We start from the raw sequence: 21319 nt of genomic DNA, 5'->3' as shown, positions 1-21319 counted from the left end.
GGGAGACCAGGAGAAGCACCTGGCTCCTGGCTTCGGATCAGCGAGATGCGCCGGCCACAGCGGCCATTGGAGGGTGAACCAACAGCAAAGGAAGACCTTTCTCTCTGTCTCTCTCTCTATCCACTCTGCCTGTCAAAAAAAAAAAAAATATATATATATATATATATATATATATTGTATACCGTTGCCTTAAGATATATATGAAACACAAATGAATTTTGTGTTTAGGCTTGGGTTCCATACATACGTACATGCAAATATTTAAACAATCTTAAAAATCTGAAAGCTGAAACAATATTTCAGGTGAGGGATGCTCAGTCTGCTTTCTTGGGTCTGTGTGTGCTAGGGGCATCTCAGGCCACTGTGTAGAAGGAACTGTGTGAGAATGAGCAAGACCTAGGAGAGATCAGAGAGATGGAGGTTGAGGTTTGAGCACCTGGATGAGGCTATTCCTGAAGCTGAGATCCCACCCCAGGACTCTACAATTGAATGATCAGGTATGCCCCCCACCCCTTTAAAGATTTTTATTTATTTATTTGACAGAGTTACAGACTGAGAGAGAGAGAGACAGAGGGAAAGGTCTTCCTTCTGTTGGTTCACTCCCCAATTGGCCGCAATGGCCTGAGCTACGCCGATCCAAAGCCAGGAGCCAGGTGCCTCCTCCTGGTCTCCCATGCGGGTGCAGGGGCCCAAGCACCTGGGCCATCCTCCACTGCATTCCCGGGCCACAGCAGAGAGCTGGCCTGGAAGAGGAGCAACCAGGACTAGAACCTGGTGCCCATGTGGGATGCCAGCGCCACAGGTGGAGGATTAACCTAGTATGCCATGGTGCTGGCCCCATCCCTTTTTGTTTTACTCCAGATTGAGCTGGTTTTGTTTTTGGACCTAATACAGATAGTCATTTACAAACTCCAAGAGACTCTTGGAGATTTTTTTTTTCTAGTAGGGAAAACATTTCTCTGCTGTTATTTTTCTGCCAACTTTAGGGTTTTGGGGGGAGGTTTGGGGCAGAGAATGGAAAGTGACGATGTGGGAAGCAAGAGTCCCTGCAGCTCCAAAGTTGGGTGAATTCCTCCCAGCTAATTATACTGCAGGGTTTGGGAGCAGAGCCCCTCTCATTAAACTTTTAGGGTTCTTGGCTGCCTGGGATGAGAATTACACCAGTGAACCTCAGAGCCTGGTGCGTGCCAAGCTCTGGGCTGAGGAACATGCAGGCGTGAATCCCGCTAGGTGCGCCTGCCACCCCCCACCCCCCTTGTACATGCAGAAGTCGTGGCTCTGTCCAATGACCTGCCCACGGGTCTCCAGTTTTCAAGGAGATGGGGTTTGAGCCCTTCTTCTTTCTCTCTCTCTCTCTCTTTTAAAGATTTATTTATTTGAAAGGCAGAGTTATAAAGAGGCAGAAAGAGAGTCTTCCATCAGCTGGTTCACTCCCCAGATGGTATTCTTGAAAGCCTTTGGTTCTTACCCTTCAAAACTACCTGAAAGGTCTTGTTGCATGCTCACTGCGTGATAGCTTTTTTTTTTTTCTATTTTAAGCTCTATTTATTTATTTGAAACGCAGAGTTGAGAGAGAGAGAGAGAGAGAGAGAGAAAGAGAGATCCTCCATCCACTGGTTCACTCCCCCAATGGCTGCAATGGCCAGAGCTGGGCCAATTGGAAGCCAGGAGCCAGGAGCTTCTTCCAGGTCTCCCACATGGGTGCAGGGGCCCCAGGACTTGGGCCATCTTCTACTGCTTTCCCAGGCCATAGCAGAGAGCTGGATGAGAAGTGGAGCAGCCGGGACTCCAGGCTTGGATGACCGCTCGGCAGGCCCGGCTTTACCCGCCATGCTACAGCGCCGGCCCCTGTATCTTTTCTTTTTTTTTTAATCTGAATGATTTCATCCAGTTTTCGGAGAAAGAAGCCCCTGAAGTCGCGACCCCAACCACCAAGGCTTAGTGAAGATGCAGAACTTGAACTTGGGGTCTCCATTGGGTCTGGCTGTCCCCAGGACTCGGGCCTTCCCTGTGCCACCTACAGCCCTGCACACCTCCACCGTCGGGTCTCGTGGCTTTAGTGGCAGGACGTCTTGGAGAGACGGCCGCCCTAGCTCTCGTCTCGGGGTGAAGCGGAAAGGCTAGGGCGCCCCGGGGGCCCTGCGCCGGGGATCCAGGTGGTCCGCAGTGCGGCAGGCGGCTGCGCGCAGCGGAGAACGGCACTCCCTCCGAGTGGCCGGGCGCGGCGGGGGTGGGCTCGGCCCCGGGAACAGCGGCCGGCTCCGGAGGGCGCGAGGCGGGGCGCGCGGGGAGGGACGCGGCGAGTGCGCGCGTGCGCGGTGTGCGTGGGGGAAACCCGCGGGGGCGCGCGGGGAGCCGGCGCGGCGAGTGCGCGCGTGCGCGGTTGGGGGGGGGGGCGGTCGGGGTTGCCGCGGCGGCGCGCGGCACGGCGGGAACATGGCGCGCGGGAGCGGCGCGCGCGCCTAGCTGACTGGACCGTTAGCTCGAGGCGGACGCGGCCCGGTCCCCGTGGGGATGGAGCAGTCGCCGCCGCCGGCGCCGGAGCCGATCCCGGGGACGACCCCGGCACGGAGTCGCAGGCGGCGGGAGCCCGAGTCTCCGCCCGCGCCGGCGCGGGTGAGTGCGTGAGGGGCGCGGGCCGAGAGACTTTCTTTGTGAAACTCCGTCGGTACGAGCCGGGCCGGGCCTCCGCCGCGGACTAGCGCCCGCGAGGCAGAAGCCGCCGGGCCGTCGGGGTTCGAGGCTCGCCGCGAGCCGCTGGGCGGCGGGACCCCGGCCGGCGCCCGCTTGCCTCAGTTTCCGCGGGAGTGTATCTGGAGGACGCGCGCGCGCGCGGGGTATACAGTAGGCGCCTAATGCGCCGGCGGGGGCGGAACCCGCGAACCCGGGCCACGGGGACTGTCGGTTGTCGCGGCGTGGACGCGGGTGTCCACGCAGCCTGGGGAGGAGGCTCAGGTGCCGCCGGCCTCAGGTGAGGCGGGAGGGAGTGAGGGCTCCGTCCCCGGGAGGGAGCAAGGCTGCGTGCGGCTCACCACAGAGCGACGCGGGGAAGCTTTCTGGGTGTGTCGTGGTGTGTTTGGGACCTCGGTCAGGGTGAACGACGAGACTTTGGGACCCCCGCCGGGTGGGGCGTGATGCCCCCTCCCCCTCCCCCGGGCATAGGAAGAATCCGGAGCCCTTGATGAAAATACCGACTTCACACCCCGCCCCAGGCCCCTGGGCTGTGACTCCCCGAGGAAACGGGGCAGATCCTGATTTTTTTTTTTTTTTTTTAAACAAATTCTTGAAGTTGTGATCAGGCGAGTCTGGCAAACTTTTTTTGTAGAAAAGTAAGATTCCTGCGATCAGGAACTTGTTCTGTTTATGCCTCACCATGGTACCCTGATGCCCGGGCGAGGTGCCTGGCACACGGCGGCTGTCAGAAGGCAGGCACGGGAGTTGGCAAAACAGGAGTTCCTTGGGGGTCATCCCTGTGGGAGGTTTTGCCTCGTACCCCAGCTTAGTTTTTGTGACTCTTGATAATGCCATGTTTTTAGTGCGTTCTAGGTAAAAGCAGAGTAAGACGTTGCTTGTTGTAAGCCATCAGCTATGTATACACTAGCTAGATTAAAATTAATCCTGAAGCAACATTCTGAATTAAGAAGTGCATGTTTCTTTCTCTTCATTTGTTAACACTGGGTTTAGAGGATATGCCTCCTCTGAGGCAGGTACGTTTTTACTTTGTCATCACAGCAAATCTGAATTGTTGTTGATCTGTTCAGGAAAGTTGACAATTAGTTTAAACCGCTTGAGTATTTGTAGTCTTTATGTGTATTTTTTTGAGATTGAGATTAATATTTAGTTTGGGATCAATGCTAAAATAAAATAAAATAGTGTGAAAATTGATATTTCAGTGGCTTTTTTTTTTTTTTTTTTTGGACAGGCAGAGTTAGACAGTGAGAGAGACAGAAAGAAAGGTCTTCCTTCCATTGGTTCATCCCCCAAATGGCCACCATGGCTGGCGCACTGCGGCTGGCGCGCTGCACTGATCTGAAGGCAGGAGCCAGGTGCTTCCTCCTGGTCTCCCATGTGGGTGCAGGGTCCAAGCACTTGGGCCATCCTCCACTGCATTCCTAGGCCACAGCAGAGAGCTGGACTGGAAGAGGAGCAACCGGGACAGAATCCTGCGCCTCAACCGGGACTAGAACCCGGTGTGCCGGCACCACAGGCGGAGAATTAGTGGCTTTTTAACATTAAGTTGAATTTCATTTAGTTGGTTCCATTTCATAGGAGTTTTTGTTGTTGCTGTTGTTGCATGCATAGGAAGACAACACTTGGAGGTGAGATAGCTGCTGAAGAAGAAAAATGGAAAAGTTGAGTGCTGTATTCTCCCAATGTGTTGTGTCTGTAGCTTATGTGCATATGTCTTTTTATAAGTGTATTTAAAAAGAAGGTTTAAGGGGGCAGGTTTTGACTTAGTGGTTAAGATGCTGGTTCAAGGGTCCAGTATTGTGGCATAGTGGATTAAGCTGCCACCTGCAACTGCAGTTCAAGTCTTGGCTGCTCCACTTCCGATCCAGCTCCCTGCTTACGGCCTGGGAAAGTAGCCGAGGATGGCTCTGGATGAATCTCCTGGCTCCTGGCTTTGGCCTGATGTTGCACCCTTTTGGGGAGTGAACCAGTGGATGGATAGATCTCTCTCTCTCTCTCTCTCTCTGCTTTTCAAATAAATAAAACAAATCTTAAAAAAAAAAAAAATGCTGGCCGGCGCCGTGGCTCAACAGGCTAATCCTCCGCCTTGCGGCGCCGGCACACCGGGTTCTAGTCCCGGTTGGGGCACTGGTCCTGTCCCAGTTGCCCCTCTTCCAGGCCAGCTCTCTGCTGTGGCCAGGAAGGCAGTGGAGGATGGCCCAGGTCCTTGGGTCCTGCACCCCATGGGAGACCAGGAGAAGCACCTGGCTCCTGCCATCGGAACAGCGCGGTGCGCCGGCCGCAGTGCGCTACCGCGGCGGCCATTGGAGGGTGAACCAACGGCAAAAGGAAGACCTTTCTCTCTGTCTCTCTCTCTCACTGTCCACTCTGCCTGTCAAAAAAAAAAAAAAATGCTGGTTGGGATGCTAAAATCGCATATCTGAGTGCCTGGGTTTGAGCCTGGGTCCAGTGCCTGATCCCAGCTTCCTCCTAATGTGCATCCTGGGAGGCAGCAGGTGATGGCTCAAGTACTTGGGTCCCTGTTATCCACGTGGGAAACCTGGATTGAGTTTTGGCTCTGGATGTCAGTGTGCAGTGTTGGGAACCTTTGCGTAGTGAACCAGCAAGTAACATCTCTGTCTCTCTTTGGCTCTCAAAAAAAAAAATTTTTTTTTTGGGGGGGGCCTGTAAGGAAAAGAGTACATATTGGTGCTGCCTCACATGGAGCACCAAATGTAAGAAAAAGGGGCACAGAGGCTGGCGCTGTGGTGCAAAGGGTTAAAGCCCCTGCCTGCCAACTGACATCCCACATGGGCACTGGTTTGTGTCCTGGCTGCTCCACTTCCAATCTAGCTCCCGCTAATGTGCCACGGAAAGCAGCAGAGGATGGCCTAAGTCCTTGGGCCCCTGTACCCACGTGGGAGACCTGGAAGAAGCTCCTGGCTCCTGATTTTGGATTGGCTCAGCTCTGGATATTGCAGCCATTTGGGGAGTGAACCAGCAGGTGGAAGACCTCTCTCTGTGTCTCTATCTTTCTCTGTAACTTTGTCTTTCAAATAAAATAAAAAAAAGAGTTTCATTGAGATACAATTCATCTACAGTAAAATTAACCCTTTAATGATAAGATTTTATAGTTCGTAATATATTCACAGAGTTGTATACCCACAATCAATTTCTCGGGGCCAGTGCTGTGGCACAGCGGGTTAATGCCCTGGCTTGAAGCACCAACATCCCATATGGGTGCCAGTTCTAGTCCTGGCTGCTCCACTTCCAATCCAGCTCTCTGCTATGGCCTGGGAAAGCAGTAGGAGATGGCCCAAGTCCTTGGGCACCTGCACCCGTGTGGGAGACCCAGAAGAAGTTCCTGGCTCCTGGCTTCGGATCAGCGAAGCTCCGGCCGTTGCGGCCATCTGGGGAGTGAACCAACGGATGCAAGACTTCTCTCTCTGCCTCTACCTCTCTCTATAACTCTGCCTGTCAAATAAATAAAATTTATCTTTAAAAAAAATTCCTCACTCATTCCAGTCATTCATTATTTCCCTTTCCCCCAACTCCTGGCAATATATAACCTCTTTTCTGTCTTCATGAATTTAACCGTTCTGCACATTTCACAATATATGATCTTCTGGGATTGACTTCTTTCACCACAGTATTTTCAAGGTTCATCCATGTTGTAGTATACATCAATGTTTCATTCCTTGTTATTGCTAAGTAATTTTTTTTTGAATGGATATACCACCTCTTGTTTATCCATTTGTCTGTTGATGGACTTGTGGGGTTTTTTCCTTTCTGGTGTGGGGGTAAAGATTTATTTATTTATTTACTTGAAAGGCAGTTGGAGGGAGGGAAAGACTGAAAGATATCTTCCAGGGACCGGTGCTGTGGCACAGTGGTTAAAGCCCTGGCCTGAAGCACCAGCATCCCATTCGGGTGCCGGTTCTAGTCCCAGCTGCTCCTCTTCTGATCCGGCTCTCTGCTGTGGCCTGGGAAAGCAGTAGAAGATGGCCCAGGTCCACGTGAGAGACCTGGAAGAAGCTCCTGGCTCCTGGCTTCAGATCAGTGGAGCTCCTGCCATTGTGGCCATGTGGGGAGTGAACCAGCGGATGGAAGACCTTTCTCTCTCTCTCTCTGTCTCTACCTCTTTTGTAACTCTGTCTTTCAAATAAATAAAATAAATCTTAAAAAAAAAAAAAAACTCTTCCATCTGTTGGTTCACTCTCCAGTCACAATGGCTGGGGCTGGGCCAGGCCACAGCCAGGATCCTGGAACTCCATCTGAATCTTCCATGTTGGTGGCAAGGGCCCAGGTACTTGAGCCATCTTCCGCTGCTTTCCCAGGCGCATTAGCAGGGAGCTGGATCTGAAGCAGAGCAGCTGAGGCTTGAACCAGTGTTCATGTGGGATGCTGGCATCACATGCGGTGGCTTAACACTGAGTCATAGTGCTGACCTCAACTTGTGGGTTTTTCTCCCAGTTTTTGGTTCTTATGAGTAATGCTTCTATTAACATTTGTGTACAAGTTTTAGTGTAAACCTTTGGATATGTCTCTAGGAATAGAATTTCTGGGTCAGACAATAACTCCGTTTAACCTCTTGTGGAATTGCCAAAACATTTCCTAAGGTGCTCCAGCATTTTACATCCCCACCAGTAATATATGGGATTTCTAATTTCTCTCCTTCCTGACCAATATTTGTTTTTGTCTTTTAACAGATAACCTAATAGATGTGAAGATATATCTTATTACAGTTTTGATTTGCATTTTCCTGATGACTAATGATATTGGACCTATGTTCCTATGCTTATTGTCCATTTGTATATCATTTTTGGAGAAATACTTATCCAAATTCTTTATGTATTTACCCTTCTCCTCCATTTTTAAATTGAGTCAGTTGACCTTTTATTAGTGAACTCCTTTAGTTCTAGATATTAAACTCTTATCAGGTATATTGATTGCGATATTTTCTGCTATTCTGTAGATTGTTTTCACATTTTTGACAATGTCCGTTGATGTAAAAAAGTTTAATTTTGATGAAATCCACTTTGTGTTTCTTCCGTTGCTTACACTTTTGATGATCTACCTCAGAGTCTTAGGTAAAGAAGTTTTGCCTCTGTTTTATACTGAGTTTCAGGCTTCTGGCCTTTATATTTAGCTTGTTGAGGTAGTGGTCTAGATTCATTTTTTCACATCTGGATGTCCAGTATTATGCAATGAAAAGACTGTTCTTTCTCTCATTTAATGGCCTTCACACCTTTAATTGAAAATCAGTTGATTATAAGCAAGGTTTTATTTCTAGTCTCTTTTTAAAAAATTTTAAATTTATACAAGGTGAACAAATTTCATATGTACAGATTTTATTTATGGACTCTTGGTTCTGTTTTATTCATTAATGTGTCTGTTATTATGCCAGTACTGCAGTACTACAAACTGATTGCTGTATCTGTGTAATAATATATTTAAAAAAAATATTTTATTTATTTGAAAGGCAGAGTTACAGAAAGAGTGAGGGAGAGACAGAAAGGTCTTCCATCCACTGGTTCACTCCCCAGATGGCTGTAATGGCCCAGGGCTGGGCCAGGCAGAAACTAGCTTCTTCCGGGTTTCCCACATGGATCAAGGGTCCAAGCAGTTGGGCCATCCTCTGCTGCTTTCACAGGTGCATTATTAGGGAGCTGGATCAGAAGTGGAGCAGCTAGGACTCAAACTGGCACCCAAATGGGATCCTGGTGTCACAGGCAATGGCTTTAGTTGCAGTGCCACAGCTCCAGCCCCAGCGTCTAATAGGTTTTGAAATTAAGTGTTAAGTCCGCTAATTCTTTTTCAGGACTGTTTGGCTATTCAGGATTTGTTGTAGTTCCATAAAGATTTTAGAATCAGTTTATTAATTTTTGCAAAAGAAAGAGCTGGATATTTTTATGAGTGGATACTTCTAAAAAGCTTTGAAAAAATGAATTGAGAAGTTTATTTTGATGCAAAAATTTTGAGACCTGCATATAGTTTTTTCATAATACACATTTTCCCAAAACTTTTGAAATACTCTTGTAGTGATAATATTCCATAGCTTCTTTCAGTGATATTGTGTAGTTTACAATATACCATCCTTCACTTCTTTAAGTTTTACATTTATATATTTTCACTTTATTTGAAAGGCAGAAAGATACACAGGTGGAAGGCCAGCGCCGTGGCTCAACAGGCTAATCCTCCGCCTAGTGGTGCCGGCACACCGGGTTCTAGTCCCGGTTGAGGCACAGGATTCTGTCCCAGTTGCCCCTCTTCCAGGCCAGCTCTCTGCTGTAGCCCGGGAGTGCAGTGGAGGATGGCCCAAGTGCTTGGGCCCTGCACCCCATGGGAGACCAGGAGAAGCACCTGGCTCCTGCCTTTAGATCAGCTTGGTGCGCCGGCCATGGTGGCCATTGGAGGGTCAACCAATGGCAAAAAAGGAAGAGCTTTCTCTCTGTCTCTCTCTCTCTCTCGCTGTCTACTCTGCCTGTCAAAAATAAAAAAAAATTAAGAAGAAGAAAAAAAAAAGAAGATACACAGGTGGAGAGAGATCTTTGTTTTGCTGGTTCATTCCTTAAATGCCTACAACAGCAAGGACAGGGCCAAACCAAAGCCAAGAACTCAGAACTCAATTCAGGTCATCACCTACTGCCGCCCAGGGTATGTAGGGAAATTAGATTAGAAATTGTGCCTAACACCAGCTCCCAACCCTACACTTCTTAAAAATTTTTTCCTAAGTATTTTTATTCTATTTGATGTTCCTATATGTTTAACTCTTGAAAAATTCCAGTTCATATTGTTTATTGCTAGAAATACAGTTGATTTTTTGATTTGTCTTTTTAACTTCATTGGTTTGTTGATCTCAATTTTATGTCTCAAATATTCCCCCCAAAATTAGGGAAGATGGTTTTTGCATGCAGCTCAGTGTTCATTCATCTAATGTTTGGGCTCTTCTACTTTCTGTGTGTGTGAGCAGTGAAAAACTATAACAATTGCATGTCTCAGTGTTCTCATATGTATAATGGGACAATAATATCCCAAAGAATTATTAAATACAAATAGGTAGATATTTACAATTCCTTGCATATTGTAGGGATTTGATATTTGTTTTTTATCTTCTGCTAATTAAATTAAAAGCAGCCAAAAAAGAAAATAGCAAAAAAAGCCAAAATAACCAAACCCAAGAAAAACATAGAACCCCAAAACCACAGCCCACAAAGAGAAAACCACAAACAAAACTCTCAAACCACTTCCTGTCCCAGTCACTTCTATGACCCAAGAAATCTCTGTGGGTGTTTGAAGAACGCTGAAAGAAGACCCAGTTGTATTGCAAAGGTCCACTAAGTCTTGGCTGCACGAAACAAAGAATCATCTATTCTATAAATCTGTATTATTTTAGCAATAAAGCTTTTCCTCCAGGGAGCCGGCATTTAGCCTAGTGGTGAAGACACCAACATCCCAGTTCTGAGTATCAGAGCTTGATTCCTGGCTCTGGCTTCTGATTCCAGCTTCCTGTTCAAGATCTTTGGAGACAGCAGGTTGATTTCTCAAGTTCTTGAGTTCCTGCCGCTTCTGTGAGAGACTTGGATTGAGTTCCTGTCTCCAGCTCTGGCCCCACCCCAGCCTCAACAGTTATGGTCATTTGAGGAATGAACCAGTGGATGCAAGCAGTCACTCTTTCTTTCTCTCCACTTCTCTAATAAATAAATAAATAATTAAGAAAATTTACCTCAAAAATCACAACTACAAGTAAATTTATAACACACAAATTGATAACTCACATTTCTCTAAGAATATTTCCTTTTTAAAATCAAAGTGGGGGCTGCCGCTGGGCTACCTTCTACTGCCTTCCCAGGCCATAGCAGAGAGCTGAATTAGAAGTGAAGCCAGGGGCTGGTGCTGTGGCGTAGCAGGTAAAGCCACTGCCTGCAGTGTTGGCATCCCATATGGGTGCTGGTATGAGTCCTGGCTGCTCCACTTCCAATCTAGCTCTCTGCTATAGCCTGAGAAAGCAGCAGAAGATGACCCAAATCCTTGGGTCCCTGCACCCACATGGGAGACCAGGAAAAAGCTCCTGGCTCCTGGCTTTGATTGGCACAGCTCCGGCTGTTGCAGCCATCTGGGGAGTGAAGCAGCAGATGGAAGTCCCCCCCACCCCCTCCTTCTCTCTCTATGTAACTCTTTCAAATAAATAAATATTAAAAAAATCAAAATGGATCTTTAATTTTTTAAAAAATTTATTTGAAAGAGTTACAGAGAGAGAGACAGAGAGAGAGGTCTTCCATCTTCTGGTTCACTCCCCAGATGACCGCAATGGCCAGAGCTATGGTGATCCAAAGCCAGGAGATTCTTCCAGGACTCCTACATGGGTGCAAGGGCCCAAGGATTTGGGCCATCTTGTACTGCTTTCCCAGGCCATAACAGAGAGCTGGATCGGAAGAGGTTCAGCTGGGACTAGAACTGGTGCCCATATGGGATGCAGATACTTCAGGCCAGGGCTTTAACCTACTGTGCCACAGCACCCACCCTGTGGATCTTTAATTTTAAAATACCTTTTATTGAGCCAGCACTGTGGCACAGCAGGTAAAGCCACTGCCAATAGTGCTGGCATCTTATATGAGTACTGGGTTTGAGACTTGGCTGCTCCACTTCCAATCCAGCTCTTTGCTATGACCTGGGAAAGCAGTGAAAGATGGCCTGATGACTTGGGCCCCTCCATCCATATGGAAGATTTAGAAGGAGTTCCTGGCTCTTGGCTTTGAATAGGCCCAACTGGGGCGTGAACCAACAGATAAAAGATCTCTCTCTCTCTCTTTCTGCCTCTGCCTTTCGGTAACTTTGCCTTTCAAATAAATAAATAAATCTTTTAAAAATATATTTTTATTATTATAAAAGTTGTGTCTATATTGTATAAAATTAGAAAATGTAAAGGGTGCAGAATCCTTCCATAAAACTCCATAACATTGCCAATGCCCAGCAATTTTTTCTATCAGTACCTTAGTACATATCTTCCTGGAACTTTTTCTGTGCATCTTCCTATAGAACTATTTGTACACATACACAAAAATATATTATTGGTATTTTAACAAAAGTAATAAATATATTTATTTTTATTTAAAATCAGCTTTCTTTAGGTGTAATCTACACAACAATAAAAGTCACCAATTGACTATGAATTCTAACAAATATAAGGACTTTCAAAAATTTCATGGGAAATGAGTATTATGAAAAAAATGCATGGATTTCAGAATTTTTTTCCACCAAAATTAACTCTCCTACTGATTTTAACAATATGTATGAGGAGGGTCTAGTTTGAGGCACTAAGAGGGGAAGATATTGGGTGGAAAAAAGCTCCTATAAGAGATACATAAACTGAAGCAAGACCAGACATCAAATGCATGGTGGAACTCAGATGGAAGAAGGGTGAAGTCATTGATGTTTCACAGAAGTTTATGGGGACAGCACTCCAAAGAAGTCAGCAATTTATAAATGGATAATCTGTTGTACAACAGAATGAGATGTCAAAATGATGCCCAGAACAGAAGACTACCCACATTAATTTGTGAGGAAAAAATTAATCTTGTCCATGCCCTTGTTGAAGAGAACTGATAATTAACAGCAGAAACAAGAGCCCACCCAATAGACATTTCAGTTCACTCAGCTTACTTGTTCAAGACTAAAAAATTAAGTTGAGCAAATTTTCTACCTGACTGGTGCCAAACTGTTGTGTCCAGATCAGCTGCACACAGGAGCAGAGCATTCAATGGACATTTTAAGCAAATGGAATCAATATCCTAAAGGATTTCTTTGAATAATTCTAACAGGAGATGAAACATGGCTGTACCACGATGATCTGAAGGCAAAGCACAATCAAAGCAATGGCTACTAAGTGGCAGAAGTGGCCTAGTCAAAGCAAAAGCAGAAGGGTGTTGCTGTGGCACAGTAGGTTAAACCACTGGTTGCTAAAGTGCTGGCATTCCATATGAGGGTGCTGGTCCAAGTACCAGCTGTGATCCAACTCCCTACTAATGCATCTGGGAAAGCAGGGGATGATGGCCCATGTAGCGAGGTCCCAGGCTCCCAAGTGCGAGATCAGGATGGAGTTTTTAGATTCTGACTTTGGCCTTGCCTAGACCTGGCTGTTGCAGCCATTTGTGGAGTGAACCCTGATGAAAGATCTCTCTCTCTGTCTCTGTTTCTGCCTTTCTCTACCTTCTCTTTCTCTCCCCTTCTCTTTCTATCTTACTGCTCTGCCTTTCAGATAAATAACTAAAATTGTTCAGGGGGTGACTTTAACCCGCTGTGCCACAGCGCTGGCCCCAATAGCATCTTCTTATGTGGAGAGTGTTTTGAGAAATTTATCTAGTTTTAGCAGGAAAACCTGGGAAGGCTTCACCAGAGTCATCCACCACAACAGTGCTCCTGCTCATTTCTCACATCAAGCAAGGGAATTTTGTGAGCCTATCAGTGGAAAATCAGTAGGCATCCACATTACAATCTTGATTTAGCTCCTTCTGACATAGTTTTATTCCCTAATCTTTTAAAAAAATGTTTATTTATTTATTTATTTGAGAGGCGAGCTACAGACAGAGAGGGAGAGAAGTCTTCCATCCTCTGGTTCACTCTCCAAATGGCTACAACTAGCTGGAGTTGGGTCGATCTGTAGCCAATAGCAAGGAGGCTCCTCCGTGTCTCCCACATGGGTGCAGGGGCCCAAGCTCCCAGGCCATCCTTCACTGCCTTCCTCGGCCATCAGCAAGGAGCTGGATTGGAAGCAGAGCAGCTGGAATCTGAACCTGGGACACCAGCGCTACAGGCAGAGGCCCAACCCACTATGCCACAGCACCTGTCCCTATTTCCTAATCTTAGGAAAATCTTTAAAGGACACCACTTTTTCTTCAGTTAAAAATGTAAAAAAAGGGGCCAGTGTTGTGGTGTAGTAGGTAAAGCCACTGCCTGCAATGCCAACTTGGGTGCCGGTTCATGTCCCAGCAGCTCCACTTCCAATCCAAGTCCCTGCTAATGGCCTGGGAAAAGTAGTAGAAGATGACCCAACTGTTTGATCCCTTGCCACTCACATGGGAGACTCAGATAAAGCTCTTGGCTCTTGACTTCGGCCTGGCCCAGCGCTGGCTGTTGCAGCCACTTGGGGAATGAACCAAGGGATGGAAGATCTTTCTTTCCCTTCCTCTCTGTAACTCTGGCTTTCAAATAAATTAAAAAATCTTCAAAAAACATGTAAAAAAGACTAAATTGACATGGTTATATGTGAGGGATAGAATAGACTAAATGGCTGGTGTTGTTGCCTACAGAGTGTCTTGAACTTGTTATCGTTTATGTTAAGAAATGAAGTTTATATTTCAATTTTTAAATTCCAATTTTTCATGAACTTTTTGAAGTCCCTTCACATTCAGTCATATAAATATCACTACCACAGTCAGTAGAAGTAATAGGAGGCCATACCATTTTTTTCCCAAAGATGGATTTATTTATTTGAAAGCAAAGTTACAGAGAGACAGAGGCAGAGAGAGAAAGAGAGAGAGAATGGTCTTCTATCCACTGGATTACTCCCCAAATGGCTGCAATGGCTGGAGCTGAGCCAATCTGAAGCCAGGAGCCAGGAGCTTCCTTCAGGTTTCCCAGATGGGTGCAGGGGCCCAAGGACTTGGGCCAACCTCCACTGCTTTCCCAGGCCATAGCAGAGCGCGGGATCGGAAGTGGAGCAGCGGGGACTCAGACCAGCATCACTGCAGGTGGCGGCTTTACCTGCTACACCACAGCGCCGGCCCCCTGCAGTGTCCCCACCATACCATTTTATTACTTAGTACTACTCAATGCTATTCCATTGATATATACGTTGCAATTTGTTTTCCATTCACCAGCTGACGGACATTTGGATTGTTTTCAGTTTTCCGTGATTATGAATAGAGATAGTATGAACATTCACATGCAAGTCTTGATGCATTTCATGTTTCCTTATTTTTTTTCAGGGTGGAAGCATTTTAAGAGTGGGATTGCCAATTTGTATGATGAACATATGTATATATAGATAAATATAGATACATGGAGATAGTTTTCTTTATAATTTATTTAGTTAGTTGATTTATTTATTAGGTTTACTATGTTCACTGCTCCACAGTACTGGCCCCTTTAATTTAATGTTTTAATTTGAGATGGGGAGTTTCAGGGTGGGGGGAGAGAGACAGAGATCTCATATCCTGGTTCGTTCCCCAAATGCCTATGATGGCAGGCAACTGAAAACTGAGAACTCAATTTAAGTCTCCCACATGGGTGGCAGGACCAATTACTTAAGCTGTCACTGTTACCTTCCAGGGTCTGAGCTAGCAGGAAGTTGGAGTTAGGAGCTGGGGGTGGATATTCAACCCCAGGTATTCCAATACGAGATGCAAGCATCTCAACTAGTGACTTAACCGTTGCTCCATAGACATTTTTTTTTTTCTGTTTTTTTTTTTTTTTTTTTGACAGGCAGAGTGGACAGTGAGAGAGAGAGACAGAGAGAAAGGTCTTCCTTTTGCCGTTGGTTCACCCTCCAATGGCCGCCGCGGTAGCGCGCTGCGGCCGGCGCACCGCGCTGATCTGATGGCAGGAGCCAGGTGCTTCTCCTGGTCTCCCATGGGGTGCAGGACCCAAGGACCTGGGCCATCCTCCACTGCACTCCCTAGCCACAGCAGAGAGCTGGCCTGGAAGAGGGGCAACCGGGACAGGATCGGTGCCCCAACCGGGACTAGAACCCGGTGTGCCGGCGCCGCAAGGCGGAGGACGTTGCTCCATAGACATTTTGAAATATACTTTTTTTTTTTCTTAGTGATCTTCTCACAATTCCATGTAAGTAGTTTTTTCAGTCTCTCTTTTAAAAAAATATTTACTTATTTATTTGAAAGGCAAAGTTACAGAGAGAGAGAGAGAGAGAGAGAGAGAGAGAATCTTCCATCTGCTGATTCATTCCCCAGGTGGCTGAAATGGCTGGGGTTGGGCCAGGCTGAAGCCAGGAGCCTGAACTCCACCTGAGTCTCCCATTTGGCCTGAAGTGCCGGCATCCCATATGGGCACTGGTTCAAGACCCAGCTGCTCAACTTACAATTCAGCTCTCTGCTATGGCCTGGGAAAGCAGTAGAAGATGGCCCAAGTCCTTGGGCCCCTGCACCCACGTGGGAGACCTGGAAGAAGCTCCTGGCTCCTGGCTTATGATCGGGGCAGCTCTGGCCATTGTGGCCATCGGATGGAAGACCTCTCTCTCTCTCTCTCTGCCTCTCATCTCTCTGTGTAACTCTGACTTTCAAATAAATAAAAATAAATCTTAAAAATCTTAAATATTTTCATTTTTTTTAATTGCTGTTAATTCAAGGAAAAAAGGTTGCATAAGATCCAATCTGTTCTAGAAATATAAGTGGCCTTTCCAGTACATAACATTTCAAATATCAAAGTATATGGTAAACATACAAATAAGGAGGAGGTGACACATTTGGGTGTCAGGGACCCAAATACTTGAGTCATCACCTATTGCCTTCCAAGGTGTGCATTAGCAGGAAGCAGGATTGTTAGTAGAGCTTGGACCCAAACCTAGTCAATCTGATATGGTAAGAGGGCATCCCAAATGGTGACTTAACCACTGTATCAAGTACCTGCCTTTGTCATTGCATCTTGATTAATTTTACAGAGGTAGTTATCAAAGTGAATTTATAGGGGCTGGTGCTGTGGCGTAGCAGATAAAGCTACTGCCTGCAATGCCAGCATCCCATATGATGCTGGTTTGAGTCCCAGCTGCTCCACTTTCAATCCCACTCTCTACAATGGCCTGGGAAAGCAATAGTAGAAGGCCAAGTCCTTTGGCCCCTGCATCCACGTGGGAGACCCAGAAGAAGCTTCAGGTTCCTGGCTTCTGATCTGTGCAGCTCTGGCTGTTGTGGCCATCTAGGGGAGTAAACAGCAGATGGAAGACCTCTCTCTCTCTCTCTGCCTCTGCCTCTCTGTAACTCTGCCTTTCAAATAAATAAATCTTTAAAAAAAATCTTGCAAAGTGAATTCATATTAATTTGTCTTAAGAATGTCTTACAAATTTCAATTATTTATGATGTTTTATTATCATTTATAGGTAGTGACTTTAGATGAAACAGTATTTAACATTGGCTTTTTGTAATCCTGAATCCTTAATCATGACACTAAATAGGTAATATGTTTAACAATATTGCAAGAAAGTAAAAAGTACGTATGTTAAATCTCTACTTATATGAAGTTTGTATGTAACACATGTATCTAATGTTATGGATCATATAATTTTTGATTGCATATTCTCAATCCCAGCATATTTTTGTGCCTTAATAAAAATAATAATTTGCAAAATAAATTGTACATATCTACTATGAGTTGTTTTACTTCTCATTGCTGGGTGGGACAGTAGGGGAGGCAGGAATTTTCTTTTGTACTATGAAAGATTCTTTGTCTTTGTTCTGCACATTTTATACTGTATTGCTTTGGGCACCAGAAGTATGGTGGATATTCTCAGTAAAGAGTCTTAGAAAAATCCATCTACATGTAAGAATTTGGTTTTTCTATATAACTGCAAATCCCTATATAAACCTTAGGATGCAAATAAGGAAGTTGTGTTCAACAGAAGTTGCATTTCAAAGACTACCTTAAATTCAGAGTTGCATATCATGGCATGGTAATTTATGTAGTGATCAAAGGCATGGGCTCTGGGGTCTGAGTGCCTGGGTTTAATCAAAGCTCCTCCACAACTCTATGACTTTGGATTTTCTGTACCTTATTGTCCAGTCCACAAAGTGGGAATACTACTGTTGCCTACTTCATAGTGTTGTGATGATTATGTGAATTAATACATGTACACTATTTAAAACAATTTCAGACACAAAGTATGTGTTAAGTAAATGTTAGATGTTGTTTTTGTTATTACTCTTTAGAGTAGCAGTAGATAATTAAGTGTTGAGTCTAGATTTTGATCCCCTATGCAAAGTTGCAGATTATTATTATTATTTTTTTGACAGGCAGAGTGGACAGTGAGAGAGAGACAGAGAGAAAGGTCTTCCTTTTTGCCGTTGGTTCACCCTCCAATGGCCACCGCGGTAGGCACACTGTGGCCGGCACACCGCGCTGATCCGATGGCAGGAGCCAGGTACTTATCCTGGTCTCCCATGGGGTGCAGGGCCCAAGGACTTGGGCCATCCTCCACTGCACTCCCTGGCCACAGCAGAGAGCTGGCCTGGAAGAGGGGCAACCGGGACAGGATCGGTGCCCCGACCGGGACTAGAACCCGGTGTGCCGGCGCCGCAAGGCGGAGGATTAGCCTAGTGAGCCGCGGCGCCGGCCAAAGTTGCAGATTATTAAACAGATAGTTTGCATGCCCTTAGAACAAAAAATATTTTGCCAGTTTAGTTATTGTCTCTTAGTGACAAATCCATTTTGTTTATTCTTCTTTGTGATCCTGGGACTGAGAATTCTGCAAGCCACGTTTCTGGTATGCTGGCTGCTGCCTGTTGCAAATAGGGAGCAGTAATGCACCAGAAGAGGATGAAGGGCCTTGCTCTTTTCTACTCTTCTTCAGTCTTCTCTGCCCGCTGTTCTGTGAATGTTGCTGTAACAGCACTTCTTCATGCGTGCAGCAGCTGTACCTTCCTGTAGTAGTTGCTATATCCATTTTACAGTTTTTCTGACACTTGAGGACGAGTTTTATCAGTTTACCTTCAGAGACCACTAGTACCAGTTAGCCAGCACCCCTCTTTAGAAGTCTGGGTTCTAGGCCCAGGAGGCCTCTCCTTGGAACTCAGAGACACCAACACTAACTAAATTGTGCCTTCTGAGAAATCTGAGTTTAATAAAGTTCCCTGTGCCCCTCTTCAAAGCTTCTGTTAGCTCAGCCCAGGGATGGTAGCTGCTTCCTATAGTTGCTATCTCCGTGATATCTTGAGTTCTTTTCTTGTCCCTTTAGTTTTTTGCTTGAAAACTTCACACCATCAGCAAAGCCCTGTATTAAATTCTGTGTGTTAAATAGCTGGTATGGTTCTGTTTTCTGAGTCCTGGCAGAGATAGCACTAGGATTCAACATAGGTTACTTAAGAACTTGTCATTACCTATTTTTGGAGGGAGTGCTGATTTTAAGATAACATAGTATATCTTGATTTTTTTGTTAATCATTTGATAAAGAATCTCACTGTAACCTTATGTACAACACTGATCTTATAGATTTAATGATAATAAAGTTGTTGAATTACAGTTGTATAATTGATAAAAACTTACAGGAAGTCTATGCCAATACATAAGATTCTATTTTTATTTTATTTTTTAAAAGCCTTTATTTAATGAATGCAAAAAAGATTCAGTCTCCTTCAATACCACTTTACCTGAATGATAGCATGAGAAGCATGTTTATTGGATTTGTAGTTTTCACAGATAGGGAATGTAGATCACATAATGAAAGAATTAGGATTCCAAGAAATATTGATATACTAGAACCTGATGATGAAACCACCAAGATGTTCTGTAATTGAGAGGGTAGGGACTGTGTCTTTTTTTTTTTTTTTTTCTAAAAGTCTAGTCTCTAGTAAATACCTGGCACAGAGTATGTACTCAGCAGTTGAACACATTGATAAACCAAGGCAAAAGTTATTGTTTGTATTGTTATTGTTTGTTCTGCATTTAAATTCAAATACATATGGTTAAACCCAGTCAGTAATTTATGGAAAAGATTTTGAAGTTCTCTAAGCTTAATGTGAACCAATGATATTTGCTTACCAAGAAGTCAAAGAATACAGCCCTAGTATTCATTAATGAATATAGAGTGTTACAATTTAGGAAGTTGTTGGTTTTTATACACTTAGAGTTTGAGTCCAGTTTTAGGAACTGTATTTTTAAAAACAGTTCTTTAAATGAAATTATTTACTCATTTGTTTGAGAGGGTGGTAGGCAGAGCTCCCATCTGTAGGTTCACTCCCCAAACATCTGCAACAGCTGAGGTTGGCCTTGGGCTGAAGCCAGCAGGTCTCTTACATGAGTGGCAGGAATACAATTATTTGAGCCATCACTACTGGCTCTCAGGGTCTGTGTTGGCTGGAAGCTGCAGTCAAGTAACAGAGCTGGGAATCAAGCCCAGACACTCTAATGTGGGACATAGGCATCTTAGCCACTAGGCCAAACATCTCCTAGGAACCGGATTGGGGCTGGCGCTGTGGCTTAGCAGGTAAAGCCACCATCTGCAGTGCCAGCATCCCATATGAACGCCAGTTTGAGTCCCGGCTGCCCCACTTTTGATCCAGCTCTCTGCTATGGCCTGGGAAAACAGTAGAAGATGGCCCAAGTCCTTGGGCCCCTGTACCCATGTGGGAGACCCGGAGGAAGCTCCTGGCTCCTGGCTTCGGATCAGTGCAGCTCCGGCTGTTGCAGCCATCTGGGGAGTGAACCAGTGGACGGAAGACCTCTCTCTCTCTCTCTCTCTGCCTCTCCTTCTCTCTCTATGTAACTCTGACTTTCAAATAAATAAATATTAGAAAAAAAAAAGATTATTGAAAGGCAGAACCGAGAGAGGAAGAGATGTAAGATGAAGTTGACAGGGAGAGGTTGAGCAGAGAGAGAGAGAGCTCTTTCATTTGCTGGTTCACTCCCCAAACGGCCAAAATAGCCAGGTCTAGGCCAGGCCAAACCAAGATCCAGGAGCTTCAACCTGTCTTCCACATAGGTAGCAGGGACCCAAGTACTTGGACCATCATACACTGCCTTCCCAGGTGCATCAACAGAGAGCTGGATTGGAAGTGGAGCAGCTAGGACTTGAACTGGCACTCTGATATGGGATGCTGTTGTTGCAAGTGGCTGCTTGGCCCTTTGTGCTGTGATGCCAGCCCCAGGAACCATATTTTTAGAGAAACATAGTTGCTTAACCAAAGAACATCCCAAAAAGTGACTATGCCATATAATGAACATTTGAAGGAATTTGGTATATTTAGTTTAGAGAGGAAATATCATTTCCCATTTTTACAGAAGTGTTTGCTGCCACTGGAGGTGGCTGAATTGACAGATTTGTTATAATTTCTTTTCTTGAAGGATGTACTAAGGAAACACCTCACAATGAAGGAAGGAAAAGGGTGTGGGTGTGTGGGGGTTGTTTTAAAGCCTGTGAGGAATTTCTAACCAGGTCTTAGCCGAGTTTCAATTCTGGGAAGACACACACTGGCTTGGGTATACATAGTCCTTAATCAAAGATTTACTAGTTTGCTGCCTGCTGTTTAGCTCTCAAAAAAAGTTAATTAGGGCACTTGGTCCTTTCATTGAACGTGGTGGTAGAAATATGGCTTATCAAACGGAAATGCACAACTACCCAGTCCCTTTATAATGTACTCTTTGGTTCTCCTTTCTCCTACCTCATTCTTTCTATCAGGTGGAAAGGAAATGTTGCAAGGGTAGAAGATCAGTATATAAGAGTCCCAAACCACAGAGCTATAGAGACGTAATATATGTGAAAGCTGTGCATGATATCAGAGGGTAGAAGACTTAGTATGTTGTTTTGGGACATGTGAAAGAAAGATTTATTTTCCTCTTAAGGGTAGGGGCTCATGAATTAAACTGACAAGACATTATCAAGAGAAAAAAAGTTTTTGGTATACATACAGAAGCCTGCAAAGAAGTA

The 21319-nt window shown here is 45.3% G+C and overlaps 1 protein-coding gene across 2 annotated transcripts in view; it reads left to right on the top strand.

Moving 5' to 3' along the window:
• The first annotated feature begins 2438 nt into the window (after nucleotides 1-2438).
• Nucleotides 2439-21319, top strand: part of TTC28 (tetratricopeptide repeat domain 28) — a 695665-nt gene continuing 676784 nt past the window's right edge. For both annotated transcript variants that reach the window (XM_062182795.1, XM_062182794.1), the window contains exon 1: nucleotides 2439-2616. In XM_062182795.1, coding sequence (XP_062038779.1) covers nucleotides 2515-2616 — 102 coding nt within the window. In that variant the 5' untranslated portion in view covers nucleotides 2439-2514. The remainder of the gene's footprint in view (nucleotides 2617-21319) is intronic.

Source organism: Lepus europaeus, chromosome 23 (assembly GCF_033115175.1).
Source record: "Lepus europaeus isolate LE1 chromosome 23, mLepTim1.pri, whole genome shotgun sequence".
Classification (NCBI taxonomy): Eukaryota; Metazoa; Chordata; class Mammalia; order Lagomorpha; family Leporidae; genus Lepus; species Lepus europaeus.
This window is presented reverse-complemented; position numbering and strand designations above follow the sequence as displayed.